Source organism: Lycium barbarum, chromosome 8 (genome assembly GCF_019175385.1).
Source record: "Lycium barbarum isolate Lr01 chromosome 8, ASM1917538v2, whole genome shotgun sequence".
In the NCBI taxonomy this organism is placed as follows: domain Eukaryota; kingdom Viridiplantae; phylum Streptophyta; class Magnoliopsida; order Solanales; family Solanaceae; genus Lycium; species Lycium barbarum.
This window is the reverse complement of record NC_083344.1, coordinates 66,877-83,043: the sequence shown is the minus strand read 5'-3', so window position 1 is coordinate 83,043 and position 16,167 is coordinate 66,877. Positions and strand designations below refer to the sequence as shown.

At 34.0% G+C, this 16,167-nt stretch overlaps 1 protein-coding gene and 1 long non-coding RNA gene across 2 annotated transcripts; one reads left to right on the top strand and one right to left on the bottom strand.

The window, feature by feature from the left end:
• Positions 1–3,591: 3,591 nt before the first annotated feature.
• On the bottom strand, positions 3,592–5,479 carry LOC132604901 (transcription factor JAMYB-like). Its single transcript, XM_060318259.1, has 3 exons — positions 5,350–5,479; positions 4,361–4,490; positions 3,592–4,251 (listed from the first exon to the last, which is right to left on the bottom strand). Exons 1-3 carry the CDS (start codon positions 5,465–5,467, stop codon positions 3,732–3,734), a joined length of 768 nt encoding a protein of 255 aa, XP_060174242.1. The 5' UTR covers positions 5,468–5,479; the 3' UTR covers positions 3,592–3,731.
• Positions 5,480–12,901: 7,422 nt separating this feature from the next.
• LOC132605547 (uncharacterized) lies at positions 12,902–14,757 on the top strand. Its single transcript, XR_009569214.1, has 2 exons — positions 12,902–13,063; positions 13,430–14,757. It is a non-coding gene; the product is annotated as an uncharacterized LOC132605547 (long non-coding RNA).
• Positions 14,758–16,167: the final 1,410 nt, after the last annotated feature.

Genomic DNA, 16,167 nt, shown 5'->3' with positions numbered 1-16,167 from the left:
TCGGGCTAGGCATATAAACAGGGGAGGTGCTGCCCGAATTTCGGCAGATTCTAAACGGAATTAAATTGAAGGCTTAAGATAAGCGTATGACATTGAGCCTAATAATAGTATGAATGGTTTATATGTAGATTTATGAGCTTGGAAGGATAAACGTTGAACGACTAAGGCAACCGAAAGGTATGTTAAGGCTCGTCCCTTTCTTTCAAAGGCATGATTCCTATGTTACGATTTCATAAATGCTTCCATAACTTCTTTGTTTTCAAAAGTTAGAAGTCTATGATTCCAAGGCATGATTCCTTTCCCGATAACCCATAAATGTATTCCAAAATGTCTGTATTCTTCCAAAACAGAGGTTTATGATTTTGTAAGCTCTTATGACAACAATGATGGACATGTTTTTATCATGATGACAATGATGCCAAAGATGAGAACATTTTCTATGATGACTATGATGAGAATGATTCCATGTTTAAAGGTTCCATGTTATGATTTCAATGACGATATAAGAATGTTGAGCTATTTCTTGATTTCTAAATTTTATTCATGGATGATAACTATTTTTTTTTAAGATTCCAAAGTATATGAATTGACGCCTTATGAGATTTATGATCTTATTCTATGTTTTCTCTAGATGTTATTCTTCATTGATAGTCTCACCTTATAATAATTGTTCCTTCAAGGTGAGATAAAGCGATGATGATTATTCCATAACATAATCGGAGGTTACCGACCTTACGTCACTCCGAAGTATTTATAGCTTTTATTTGGCTCTCATGCATGCTTTATATATGTATGTATGTATTTACTACACCGAGCCGCGCTATAGTCGGCCGGGTACGACACCTATTGTGCAACCACTGATCAGTTGGTATTACACACCGAGTCCCGAAAGGGCCGGGTACGTTACACACCGAGTCCTGAAAGGGCCGGGCACGTTACACACCGAGTACCGAAACGGCCGGGTACGTTACACACCGAGTCCTGAAAAGGCCGGGTACGTTATGATGATGATATTATATATATGTATGTAAGAATTTTTTTTAAAGGCTAAGCATGCATGACATCTGCCTTATGAGGCATCCAGATGTACAGGTTATCTCTCTTATTCCATGTTACCTTCCATATCTATATTATGTTGTTATTCATGCCTTACATACTCAGTACATTATTCGTACTGATGTCCCTTCTTATGGACGCTGCGCTCATGCCCGCAAGTAGGCAGGGAGACGGATCAGACCCGTAGGTGTTCCACCAACAGATTCTCAGAAGCATTCCACTTACTTCGGAGCTGCAGTCTATTTGGTATTGTCCTTATGATCATTTGTATTCTATGTAGAGGCTCGTAGACGTGTGTGTACAGTCAGATGTTTTATAGTTCCACCGGTTCATATTGTTGTATAATATATTGGTGGCCTTGTCGGCCTTATTTTGAGCTCTTGCTACTTTACTATTAGCCTTGCCGGCTTATGATATACGTTATGTTGTGGCGACCTTGTCGGTCCGCATATGAATATATGTGCTGAATGATCGGACTATGTTGGGCCTTTTCTGCGTGCAGAGGTTCCTTGAGTTATGGTTTATAATGTTCAAAGTGACAGATAAGTCAGGTGGTTCCCGACCTACGGGTCGGAGCCCGTCATACTCTTGGTAGGGGTGTGACAGAGATATCCGGCGAAAATGATCCCCTGTGATCCTATTAATATTTTCTTATAATAAAATAGATAGATAGATAGGGTCATAATGACAACCCCAAGGGTACTTGAGGGTTTGCAACTATATAAGTAGTCTTTCATATGTTATTAAACTACAACATATTCAATGTCAAGTGGTAGAAATGTAGATTGGTCGGTATTCCTTCCAAATGATTCGAATAGCAGTGCGATGAAAGCTCAAATCATAGTAGTTATTCCGGTGAATCGAGTTATCTTGACAACAATGAATTCAAGATAGACGATTTGAAATCCCACATTCTTATAGATCATAATAATGATTTTTGTAATGTGAAATATTCAGATCCGTGAGAATAGTATTGATGATTATGCTGAGAATGGGCATATCAGCATGCCGAATCAGGATGTCTTCTTCGTGACTTGAAAAATCTCAACGCTCAAATCCCAATAAGATTCTCAACGACCATGCCTCGAACTGATCCACATTATTGTGAGGTTGTCGTACAAAGGATTAGAAAAGAAAATACAGAATGCTAGCAAGACGTTGTAGATTTTACATGCTAAAGTTGGCTGAAGAACAATCATCATCAACGGGTAGAGAACTAACATGCACAAAAAGAAGATACTCCCTCTGTTTCAATTTATGTGAATATATTTCTTTTTTAGTCCGTGCCAAAATGAATGACTTCTTTCCTAATTTGGAAACAAATTCACTTTATGAAATGATTTACAGCCACACAAATATTGAAGACTTATTTTGAACCACAAGTTTCAAAAGTCTTCACTCTTTCTTAAATGTCGTGCCTAGTCAAATGGGTTGACATAAATTGAAATGGAGGGAGTATGTCTTAAGAAACCCAAAATATTGTTCTGAGGACGATATTGAAGACTTCTATTCTGATGATGGTTAGGGGTTACTTTGGTTCACTTGCTTAGTTTTTGGGTCATTTAAGTTCCATACGGATGATTTAGTTTGTATTTTTAATTTATGATGAAGTCATCAATTTGAAGAAAATTAGTATGTTTTTAATTTGCTTTGATTATTATAGTCTATTATTAATTTATATAAGCTTCTTAGAGTTAATATTACATAAAAAGTCCAATAATTCAAAATTTTAAAGAAAACACAAATAAATTAGTACATAAAAGGTGCCGCTTACATAATACATGAAAATGTACAACTAGTAAAACTCAATACATAAAAATAACAAAAAAAAAACATAGAAATAACAAACTTAATAAACAAAATACATAGAAATAATAAACAACGACAACAAGATAACACAAATAATCTTCCAAAATTTCAGTTTTTCTTTCAACGCATTTTTCTCGTGTTGAGTATATCTAAGGTTAGCCTTGAAAAAACTTTATTTTTCTTTGGATTCTTTTAGCAAGACCTCCAAAAGATCAATTTTTTCTTGAGTTTCCATAAGCTTAAACTACAAGTCAAACTTCACGGTATCTCTAGTGATACGTGAGGTCGCAGTATCTCTATCAACATAAGACTTTTTAAACTTTGCTGCCACCGTTTTATCCACGGGAATGCTATCTTCTCATCGAAAATGTTTGCAACTATTCATATCATATAAACATTACAAGAAAAATCAATTTTTGAAAGTAAAATATGTAGATAATGTGAAAAAAAAATTCTAACCCTAAAAACTTGTAAAAACACTTACTTCGGGCACTTTACAACACCAAAAATGACGACCTGGATTATCTTGGGTCTTTGATGTTCTTAGCTTACAATAATAACCGCATTAAAAAACATTGAGTTTTATAGCAAAGTTTGACATTTCGGATCTTTGGGACATGATTTTCCCGGGGGGGGGGGGGGGGGGGGCGCTAAAGTATGTTAAAGAGTGAAAATGAAGGAGGTGAAAAGTGACTTGAAAATGGTGAAGTGTTAGGGTTTATATTAACCCCCATTGCGTAGAAATTTCCTGAGCAAAAGGACTTAACAACACCGTTAACTGTTAAGTACAGCTGTCAGTAAAGTAAGTAGTAATAGTAGTATTTTAAGTTTTACATTACGCTTTACACCTCTAATTAAGGAAAGAGCTAAAGGTCCATTGCATCCAAACATGGCGTTTCATCTGGAAATATTTCTAATGTTGCGCTTGTCCAATTGTTACAGTACTGATCCTCATAAACCGCCATTTCTTGGCTTGAAAAATCAGAAAAACCATCTTCAAAGCTGGACAAGCTGTTCCAAATATTACCATCATCTATCAGCGGTACTGTAACTTCTGCTTCGAAGGAATCCGTCGATGAGACATGAATGTTTGGACATGTCATGTCAGTGGATCCATTAATCCCAGTTTGAACAAAATTAGGAGTATTATGCATCATGATTTCAGCGTAACTCATGTGAGAAGTAGAAGAAGAAGAAGAAGACGATGATGGGGCACGTATTTGTTCAGCCAGATAGGGCAGCCATTGATATAGAAGGAAGTCTCGAAATTGCTGGCTATTGACGTCGCAATGCTGCTTTTTTGCATGTTTTTGTACTTTAGTTCTCCAGTAATTCTTAACATCGTTATCACTTCTTCCTGGCAAGTTCTCTGCAATCTTTGCCCATCTATTTATAAAATAAGTAAATGTTAAGCTGATATACTCACCAATAATTCGAGAGAATAATAACAAAAGGCAAAGAGAGGAAGGAGGAAGGATATATAGTATATGCTCACCGATTTCCAAAGCGAAAATGAAGCAGTAAAATAAGAAGCTGCTCTTGAGGAGTAAGTTTTCCTCGTCGTAAATTAGGTCGCAAATAATTCAACCATCTCAACCTGCAGCTCTTACCTGTACGCTTCAACCCTGCATAAATAGTTAATACGTATTGTATACTACTAAAGGGAAATAAATGACGATTCGTACTCGTATAGTATCTCTTTTATACGTAAGTATAAGCATTTGCATGCAATATATAGGAAATGCACGGGTGGTGTTGAGTTCTCGGCAAGAGATGGGGGACTTGATCTACTTATATAGACTTGGACAATCCTCTCTTCATGGTTAACTTTTAGTGTCGAGTTAGATCCATGATCCATTCTTTACGATTTATACTAGTAACTATTTAGGAAAATTCATTACACCTAAAATTTGATTTTCATTCACTTGGCCTAGTGATTATTAACGGCGCATGAATAGTTGTACGTGTTGAAATATAATACAACTATAGTTAAGGAATTACAACATATGCTCTTTTTGACTACTTTAATTTTTTTTAATTTTATGTATATATATTTTCTAAAATTAGTATAATACTATCTGCTGGAAAACATGCTAAAAAAAGGCTAAATGGTCCACTTGGTTGAAGGTTGAGTTATATACCTAGAGGTCTAGGGATCAAACTTCACTTAATACAATTTTTCATTTTTTTTTTTGTGGTGGATCCATATTCCAGAAATTCTAGATTTTCCTCTGATCACACACAGTATATATGGCTGAGCTTGCAGAGGTAGTTTTGGGTTCATTCTCATCGCCATCCATAAAGCGATATTAAAAAAGGACCACATGTATGACCCATTAAAAAAGAAAAGGCGTATAGGCTAACCATAAGGAGGCATGTTGAGATTATATAATGCAGTTAAGTAATTAAATGTATTATTTGAATCAACATAAACTTGTGGATGAGATAAAGAAAGAAAGTTGAAAGTATTAAGTAGAGATATACCGGCAAAGTGAGCGAGAGAATTCCAGCGTCCCTGTCCAAGTAGGGAGATGTAATGGATGAGTTTAGAGTCTTCATCCGAACTCCATGGTCCTTTCCTCATCTCCACTGATATTTCCATTGTTTAAAACTGTTATGGATGTTCCAATATTTAGCTGTACACAAGGGGACTATATATAACTCAAGAGTTGGCCAGGGAAAGCTAGTCCTTTTTATAAAAATAAAAATAAAATCTCTTCGTTTTCTATTAATTGATTTGTTGCTTTGAGGGGGGGTGGGGGGGTGGGGTGCGGAGGAGGGTTGCAAATTCAAAAGTTTGGAGATAAGGTTGCATAAAAAGTGTGAGAGTGTCATGCTATGTTGAATGTGTACGTTCGTTAGTGCTACTACTAGTTGTAGACGTGAGCATAAAGAGATGATTTGGAAGAATTAAAAAACGGTCACATGAATAATATGTGCCTTAGGAAATAAAAGTTTTAAAATTGAAGATATTGAATTTAACTTGTATACATAACTTAAGTCACTTAAATCGCCTATACATAGTGTAAAATATGGTAAGCAACTTGTTAATAGTAAATATTTTCATTCAAGGACAATTTATAATCCCGTCTCTCTATCTCTCACAAAGTAAGGTAAGGTTTGGTACACCCTATTCTTTCTAGACCCCATTTGTTGGATCACACAGTTGGATATGTTGTTATTCACATTTGTAATCCTCAAAAGTCAATATGGTAGAATCATTAATTTGTTTTTGTATTTACCAGCTTAATTATTCCATAGCTGGCTCTTGTTTTTCACTCTTGGACTGATTTTGTTGCCTATAGTGTGCACGTGTGTGTGCCCCACTAGATGTGACACAAAAGAAGACCAGACTTGACTCATTTGTATACCGTGTGGTTATGATCTTTGCCTTTTGACTTGGGAAGTAGAGATTAGCGGAACTTTTCATAAATTAAAAAGAGAGAGAGAGATATGGATGAAAGATGCAGACGAGAAGTACCACTCTATTTTGAACGTTTTACCCTTTAATTACATCAAAGATATTGTTGTTTTACGATGTTTATGTTCCTATTTGCTAGACAAAGGAATATCTAGGTATTACGATCTTGTAACATGAGAAACATGCATGGCCGTTGTGAATTTATATATAATTGACTCTAACGTGCTTAAGTTACAACATTAACTTTGGTATTATAAAGCCTGCGTACATTTTACCGAACTTATACTACACTTATGGGATTACATTGGGTGTATATATGTTGTTGTTTATAAAACTTTGATATGCACGAATAGACGGAAGGTAGCTTCACATTTAATTTATACGTATATATGTCTTGTAGAGGTATATACCTTGACCTGATGTGGTCCTCTTTGAATTTTAGGTATTTGGTTCGAGACTTGACGCTTTCGAGTCTAACCTCATGTTATTGCTCCATCTGTCATGTTATGTTGCAATTCGGAATTTGTTTTGCAGTGGTGGTAGTGAAAAGGTCAAAATTGTTCGGTCAACCGCATTTACCGCTCTCAATTCCAATTAATGCCTTTATTCCCTCTCGAGTGGAAAGAGACCGTCGGGGAATAGAGAGGATTTAAATCCAACTCAACATTTTTCACACTGTAGTATAAAATTACAATTTATTAATAAAACTAATAGTGATAGTTATCAAATTTAGTGTCTGATAACATTGATTAACAAAAAAATGTAATTGAACTTATCAAACTATCTTAAAAAATAAAAAAAAATATAACAAATAACGATGATAAAAAAGCTTGGTCAAATCAAAGTACATCAATAAACATAGTGTATGTTTACTATTATTTTTTAATCTATATTATTGGTTTCTCCTAGTAACAAATCAAATGTTACTAAGCTAGTTATGGAGTAGAAAAAAAGTCAGTAGTTACAAAACATACATATTAGTTCTCAACCAAATTTATGAAAGGATTTATTATAACATAAGAAAATTTAAAAAGTTTTCAATTTTTTATTTTATTTTATTTACTAATGTTGTCGGTGAAAATTAAGCTAATAACAAATATTTAAAGCTTGAGTGCCAAAAATAGCACCTTTTGAATTAAATTAGCATATCATGTGATGTAGCCATATACTCATGAAAATTTGTCATTGGTTTAAACTTCAACCTTCAAAAGATGAAGTAAGGAATGTTTTTCAAATTTAAAACTGAAGTCCACAATGATCTAGAGATCATGCGTATGTTAAGTTTATATCATAATTAATTTATAATAATGAAAAATAAATATGCTAAAGTTAGATTAATTTAATTTGCAATGAGAAAAAGATAGACATTTTCATTTACAGAGATGAGCACAAAAATGTCTACAATGTTAAAGATGGGGAAAATACGTCTAAGAAGAAAAATTGAGAGAGAATAAGTCCCAAAAGAAAAATTGGACCCCACACATGCAATTCTGTGTGAAATGTGGAACCCAAGTGGGCCCAGATTGCGTACTACGGAAGCTGCTCCTCTCTAGTACTGGATCCGTCCAGGTTGTCCAGTACCTGGCTAATTGTATTACACCAGTCCGGTTAGAGATCTAAGTGTCACTATTAGTTTAATTAATTAAACCCCTAAACCATGGTAAAATCCAGTTGGCATTCTGGGTGACCGAAATTATAGTTGGAGCATTTCTTTTGATTGGAAAAGATTTTCATTCCATGAATATAATGGTCTGGGCCCATCCAAAAAAATTATGCTCAATTACTTCTCTGATGTTCTTTGTTGGCAGTAATAAAACAAAGTTTACACTCACTTCATGAAAAATTACTTTACGTGGCACTTTTTTGGATTGTGAGAATTAAATAAATTTTATTTTTTTGACTAAATAGTTTTAAAATGTCAATTATTATGACTTAAAGTATTTTTTTAAATAGTTGTTAAGTAGAATGTAATTTTATTTCAAAAAGAATTAAAAAAATTATATCTAAATTCATGATCAAAATTGAAAATTTTGAGTGTTGAAATACAAATTGTGTTATGTAAATTGAGACAGTGGAACAGCTGATGAACAAGTTTTTCATAACAATGAAATGAGTGTAAACTTCATTTTATTACTGCCAACAATCAACATCAGAAAAGTAATTGAGTATATTGTTTTGGATTGGACCCAGACGATTATATTCACAGAATGAAAATCTTTTCCAATCAAAAGAAAATGCTCCAACTATACTTTTGGAGGGTGGTAATCACCTAGAATGCCAACTGGATTTAACCATGGTTTAGGGGTTTAATTAATTAAACTAATAGTGACCCTTAGATCTCTAACCGAACATGTGTAATCAATTTGCCAGGTACTGGACAAACGGGACGGATCCAGTATTGGAGCTGCTTCCCACCATTTCACCCCATACTGCTCTAATTCTTAAAAATTACATAAATACCCTATCAACCCTTTTTTTTTAAGCAGAGAATTGGAGGTCTTTTCCATCAGTTCACATTGACGGGAAGCTCCTCAGATTCCCTCTTATTAAGAATATGAATATCAAATATAGTACTCATAATTTTAAATGTCCAATAGGTGTAGTATGAACTATATGAAAGCGTAGTATCTAGGAAGCTAATAGCAATACCTCTGTGTAATAAATTTGCTAGTCTTGGAGAACCTTTAGTGTTATCAGCAGTGGCGGATCTAAGATTTGAAGGTGTCGGGTGTCATAATTTTCTTCAATGTACATTTCGTTAGGAACGTGTTAGGTCGGATTTACCTCTTTTTAGTTTATTTGGGTCAACTTAATAGGCTTTTTTTTAATTTGCAAATATGAAAATTACATCTCAAAAATCAAGAAACGAACATAATAACATCTTAAACAAGAAATTACACACATTAACAATACGGTAAAATCAACATTTTCACCGAGGGACTTGCATCTTTTATGTATATTAAAAAATGAACTTACACAAGTAAAATAGCATCTTCAATAAGGGAATTACACCAATCAAAATAAGAAAAATAATTGAAAAACCCTTCAATAGATAATTACACCCCATAAGTAAATGTAGAATTAGATAAACTACAAGTTCTCAAAATAAATCATAAATTTCATGTTTTTTCTAAGCAATGCTTGTGAAATTTCCATCACAATTTAAGTAGTAAAGTGATTTAAATTGAATTTATCAATTATAGAATAACGCAATTTGTTATAATACACTCCCTCTGTCCATTTTTATTTGTCCACTATACTAAACATATATGTCCACTTTTACTTGTAAGTTGTATAGTTTGAAAAACCAAGACATAATTTACCAGTTTATACCTATTTTACCCTTATTATTAAGTACTCCAATTCATTTCTCATTTTATCTATTGCTTATTAAGAGTGTCCCAAGTCAAATATAGACAACTAAACATGGACGGAGGTAGTAATAAACAAAAGAAATTATAAAAAATAAAAATAAATTGAATTTTGATCTCAATCCAAATTTCCCATTTAGACCCAAGTTTTTCGATTTGAATACTCACAGATTTGAGATTAAGAAAAATGCTTAATTTAAGAAATTTTGAAGTTTATATTTGTGTGTTCTCGCGAGAGATCACAGATAAAATAATAGAACAACGGAAAGACAATATAAATAATAAAAAGATAAATAGAAATTTGAGAGAGCCGGAAAGGGAATTACAAAGGAACTAAAAAGCACAAGAAGAACGGGAGTCGGAAATGTTCAAGATAGATTCAAACTTATGTCGGTCAGTCATGTCACCTTTGTCTAATTTACGACTGGGGGTGGCATGATCAAATATTTAATCTAGTTTATGTAAATTGCAACGTAGGTATATTAAAAATTTATCAATCTAAGGGGTGTCATGCCACCTCCACCCTAAAGGGTGGATCTGCCCCTGGTTATCAGTACCATTGATTATGATTATGTGTCTATTAATACGTTTGTAATAGCTTAGTTTTATTATATGAAAAAAAAATTGCTAGATAAGACCAGTTGCTAGGGTACAGTGATGTAGTACAACATCTGTGTGAAATTATCCGTTCTAGACCTAATTTGTAACATGTTAAAGAGTATCTCTACATCTTATATCGATGTAATTTCTTTTTTCTTTTCAACTATTAATGTGAGACTTTATTCGCATACACCACATGCTAGGAAAAAGCTACAAACATGAAGTGGTCAGTTCAGCACAGGACTTTTGGATTTGAGAAATTAAGCATAATATATATTGTGATTCATTCTCATTCGTAAATGCGCAAGACAAAATCTAATTTTAAATAACCCTATAGATTGCTATTTAGGATCAGTATCCATAATGGTATGCAAATCTATCGGGTACTATGATGGACACTGCTTCCTTATCCTCAACAGATCAATTTAAAAATTAATGCATGTTCGAATTCAACTATTCTTAATTCGATCACCAAAAAAGATGATCCTTCAGTCACAAGACTTGCTACTGAGCCGGCCAGCACGGATAGAGTCAACCAAGATTACGTCAGATTAAAGAGGCAACCCCACCATGCTTACTAAAGTCCAACAAAAATAGATACTCTTATTATTCTTCAAACAGACTGCTATGATGGTGGGCCTGGCGGCTAATCAAATACTACTAGAGATGGAACTACTTTCTACTTTCGATCAATTCATATGACGCTTTAATTGGATCCAGAGTTTAAACAAATATTTTTAATATTTGTGATATTAATGTTTATCATGAGAATTTTATGATTAATTAGAAAAACATGGCATCAAGAATAAAATAGAAAACTTAAACTGAAACTGTATGTCATTCTTTCTATAGCCAAATAATAAAGATATAGTGTCATGTAAAATGAGACGTATACATATTATTGTGGTAGAGAAATGGTCTTCCGATCCTTTTTAGTCAAAGCTACTACTTAGAATTGTTTCATTCATAGCCTGAATATGATTCTTTTTTCTTTCTTCTGTACTTTTCTCTTATAATTAATAAAAAGTAAAGTACTACTTGGCTAAGTGAAGTATCTTTGTCATCGTAATAATATTCATACGTGGATTTCCTTCCAGAAGGTTGGTATTGGTATAATAACAGAAGGATCAGGTTCTATGAAAACGTCTCTATATGTTATTAATACTGAGGGTAATTAATTTGTACACTTTATAATTAGTAGAAGTGACACAAATAATCTCGTGGCCCGTAAAGAAGTTCGAGGGTGAGCCCAAGCTGTGGGGAGTACTTCCAAGAGTAAAATCGACCCAAACTATAGACATGTTTGAGTATAGTCCCATGATTCCGTGGGTGGAAGTTAACAGTATAAAAACTGCATGCAGCACTTAAGCTACTACTAGCTCTGTTAGTCCGCCGAAGAGCAGTGCGTGCTAAATCCGCCTCCTTATTATCTGTTCATTATTTCAACTTGGACTAATGAAGATGCTCGTAAACAGAAAATTAAGGTAGCTAAATGTCCAAATTTAATCTTTTGAAATTTTCTTATCTTATAAAGCATAACAAAAATATAAAGGATTTGGAATAAAACGTTGATCAATGGAATATTTAACACGATGAAAAAGAGTTTCGACACTAAAAGAAGACAGCCACTTAACAGCTGGGGCTAAAGAAAAAGATACGAGAAAAGGAAGATTTTTAAAGTCAAAGGGAGGATTTGATTGTGGAATAAGTGATACGTTGAATTTGCATTGATACATCAAAAATGACCCAATTTTTCTAATGTCATGAATTTGCAGATCCGTATTGCTAAGTTGATTAGTTGATCCACCGATTTTCTTTTTCTCTCCGATGCATTTTCTCTATTTAAGGATGTGATATCACTAATCCGAGAATCTCAGTCAATTTTAAGAATTTAACAATTTTAATAGTTCCAAAAATAAACCTGTTTGCTTTCCAGTATTTGGATTACTGTTGTTATCTATCTTACCCGTGTAGTTTTAGGGATGATCTTTTGTCTTTTAAATTATTACACCACAGTCGCTAAACTATTTTCTATAATAAGGAAGTCACTCAATGTTGCTCAAGTATTATAGAAAATTGCTAAACAGTTTTTTGTTATTAAAAAGTCACTTAATTTTGCCTATCATAGAAAATGTCCCTTTATTTTCTCTTAGTTACTTTATGTGATATATATAATTTCAAGAATACAATTCTTGCTCCTTTGTGTACAACCGATGGAGCTATGTTCGTACCCTCTTAAGTACAATTTTCGTAGCTTTTTGTACCATACATAAGAGCCTTGTTCGTCCCACTAACTGCCACTTCTATAGCAAGAATTACAAATACAATGGAAACAATTATAAAGAGGCCAAATTACCAAGTGTATATATATATATACACACACTTGGTAGAGTAGACTCTTTTTATTTTTATGATTTTCTAAAGAAATAACTGATCCACTATAATTTGAGATTGGTGTAGCTCTTTGAAGATTTTCTTTTCTTTTTTTATAGGGCTGGCAAAAGCGGCCCAACCCGCCCAACCCACTTAGATTTGAATGGACTGGGTTAATAATAAAATGGAATATGGGTTATATTGGGTTAAACCCAAAGAGACTCACTGGAGATTGGGCCAAAAATGGGCTTAATAAGTGTAACCCAACGGGTTGACATCCAATGCAACCCAACAGGTTAATCAGTGTAACCCTCGGCTACTTTAACTCTCTCCACCTCTTCCCATTAGGTTAAATCACTTTTTTTTTTCTCAATTTCAACGGATTCCCCTGTTTTCAATTCTCTCTCTGCTTGGAACCTGTTGCTTCTTATAGGTATAGCAATTAATCATAACAATATAGTTGCTTCTTATACTTAATAATCATGTATATGAATGATTTTTCTGATATGGATTTTTGTTTCTTGCTAAAATAATATGAAAATTTAAACTTTATCTCTTATTTTTCTGCTTTTTTTATTTTCATTTCGAATATACTTTTGAGTTTTTTTTTTCTTTGCTTCCAGTATGTTCTTCATAGCAGTGAGTCAGTGACCCTCTCCTTTTCCCGTTTTTCATGATTATATATATTTTTAGTTTTTGATTTCTGGTTTTGATTATGAATTGCTATTTCTCTTTTTATCCTCTTGGAATTGTCCTTTGCTCATAATTTTTTTGCTTGTCTTGTATATCCAATCCTCAGAATTGATGGAACATATAGATGAAGTCGAAGAGTCGATTGAAGTCAGCTCTAGAAGTGTATGTAGGAAGACTTCTAAGGTATGGGATCACTTTTGGAAGTTACCACTTGACACTAATCCGGATAGTAGGTTGAGGGCAAAATGTAAAGAATGTGGTCAGGTATATTTGGCAGATTCTACGGCCGGAACTTCAAACTTAAAGTGTCATCGAGCTAAACGCCATAGCCATGTGTCAGAATCGGGTCGTTATCCAGTTGTGAATAATGAAATGTTCCGTGAATTGATGGCCAAAGCTATAGTAAGGCATAGTTTACCTTTTACATTTGTGGAAAATGAAGGGATAAGAGAGATACTTAGTTTCTTGAATCCTATAGTTTCTTGAATCCTACTGTCAAGACTATTTCAAGAAATACTTCAAAGGTTGATGTTTTAAAATTATATCAGAAGCAAAAAGAAATAGTTCATAATGAAATTGCAAAAATTCCTAGTAGAGTGTGCTTGACTACTGATTTGTGGACATCAATTACCTTAAATGGTTACTTTGTTTGACAGCTCATTATGTTGACTTGAATTGGATTTTACAGAAGAGGATTCTGATATTCCGTCATGTGCCTCCTCCGCATACTGGTCAAGTTTTGGGGCCAATATTGATTAACTTTTTGAAGGAATGGGGAATCGAGAAGAAAATATTTTTGATAACCTTAGATAATGCAAGTTACAATGAGAAAATTGTGGATAGTTTGAAAGAGAACTCAAACTTGATGGATTCTTTGGTATGTGACAGGGACTTTCTCCATATTCGTTGTGCAAATCATATCTTAAATCTGATTGTGAAAGCAGGTCTAAAGTCAATAGAAGCTTCCATCTTTAACATAAGAGAAAGTATTAAATATGTGAAAGGTTCCGAGTCGAGGATACTAAAGTTTGTGGATTGTATCAAGAATCTTGGATTGAAGTTGACCGGGAAAGTGCGTCAAGATGTGCCTACGAGATGGAACTACACATTTCTTATGATTAACAGTGCAATTCCTTATCGTCGGGCCTTTTTTGACTTTAAATTACTTGATGTGAAATTTAAATGCTGCCCTTCAGAAATGGATTGGTATAAGGCAGAAACAATTGCCAAATTCCTAAAACCTTTTGATGAAATCACTACTTTGTTCTCGGGAAGCCAATATCCGACGGCCAATTTATTTTTTCAGAAAGTGTGGGAAATTCATTTGTTGATACTATAAGAGAAAAATAGTCAACACTCTGATATCAGGGAAATGGCGGAGGAAATGGAAAAGAAATTTTCAAAGTATTGGGAAGAGTATACTCCAGTTTTATCTTTGGCAGTCGTTTTTTATTATCGATACAAGTTAAAGTTTGTGAAATTCTACTTTTCAAAGCTTGATATTTTGACTTGTAACGAAAAAGTGAAGGTTGTTGTCATGCCCCGAACCATGGCCTGGACGTAACACCGCACTCGGTGCCTTGCTGCATGTGACCGAGCGAACCACATGGCTTGCTGAATCATCATGAGGCATAACATGAGCGGAATATAACGTGAATGCATGATGAGCCTTTATAAAATGCAATAAGTCATAATACTTAATCAAAATACTTGTTTAAACATGAGTGCGAAAATAACATGAATGAGCCAAAATGGCTATACGACTCCGAATGTCTGACATACCATAACTGACTTGTCTAGTCTATTGAACCTCTAACATAAGTCTGAACATGGAAAACATACTCGCTGCGATAAGGCTCCCAGCATACCTTAGATACATAGTTAATCATAAAACAAAGAGTTGACTAAACCCCGAATGAGATGGGGCGCACCAATAAGCTGATACGAATGTTGTCCTACTGAGCAGATGCGTTGTCCAGTAAATCAATACCTGCATCGTGAAATGCAGGCCCCCGGGCAATAGAAAGGGGACGTCAGCACATTGAATGTACTGGTATGTAAAGCAACTGAATGAAATAACATGGGACATGGGATAACATGATAAGAACTGAAACTGAAAACCTGGACATGAACATGAGCATGGGTATATATATATATATATATATATATATATATATATATATATATATATATATATGATAAGTAGGGAGAGCATTTCATAAACCGACAACATGATATCACCACGTGGATACGTGGAGTCTGGTACCTCGCCGGACCAGTAGAGCCCCCATACCTTGCTAGGGTATAAGGTAGTAACGTGCCTAATGGATCCATTCGGTGTAAATTAAGGAATCATCCTAATTGGGCGGAGCGATCCTTGTCCTACGGTGGTTACGTAGTTTCAGGCTATCTGAGCCTTCTCGGTAATTCGTGCAACTCCCAAAAAAACATGAACATGATATAATTGGCTGAGAAGCCCATGATTTTCGTGAATTAACTTGTACTTATCTTGTAATCATGATTTCACGAAATAACTTGTAAACATAGTTTCATGAAATAACTTGTAAACATGGTTTCATGAAATAACTTGTAAACATGGTTTCATGAAATAACTTGTATTTAGCATGTACGTATCTTGAGTCATGGCGTGAAGATAGTTATATAATACAATTGCATGAAAACTTATAGACATGTAGGATAAGAATTAAATAAGCATTTTTATTTAAAAACATGCATGCAAGAACCCATGAAATACAAGATATGGGTTTTCATGGATTACAGACGGATTTTCAATAATCATAAAGAAATATTAAGAACTCAATGATGGAATTATAACAATTCATA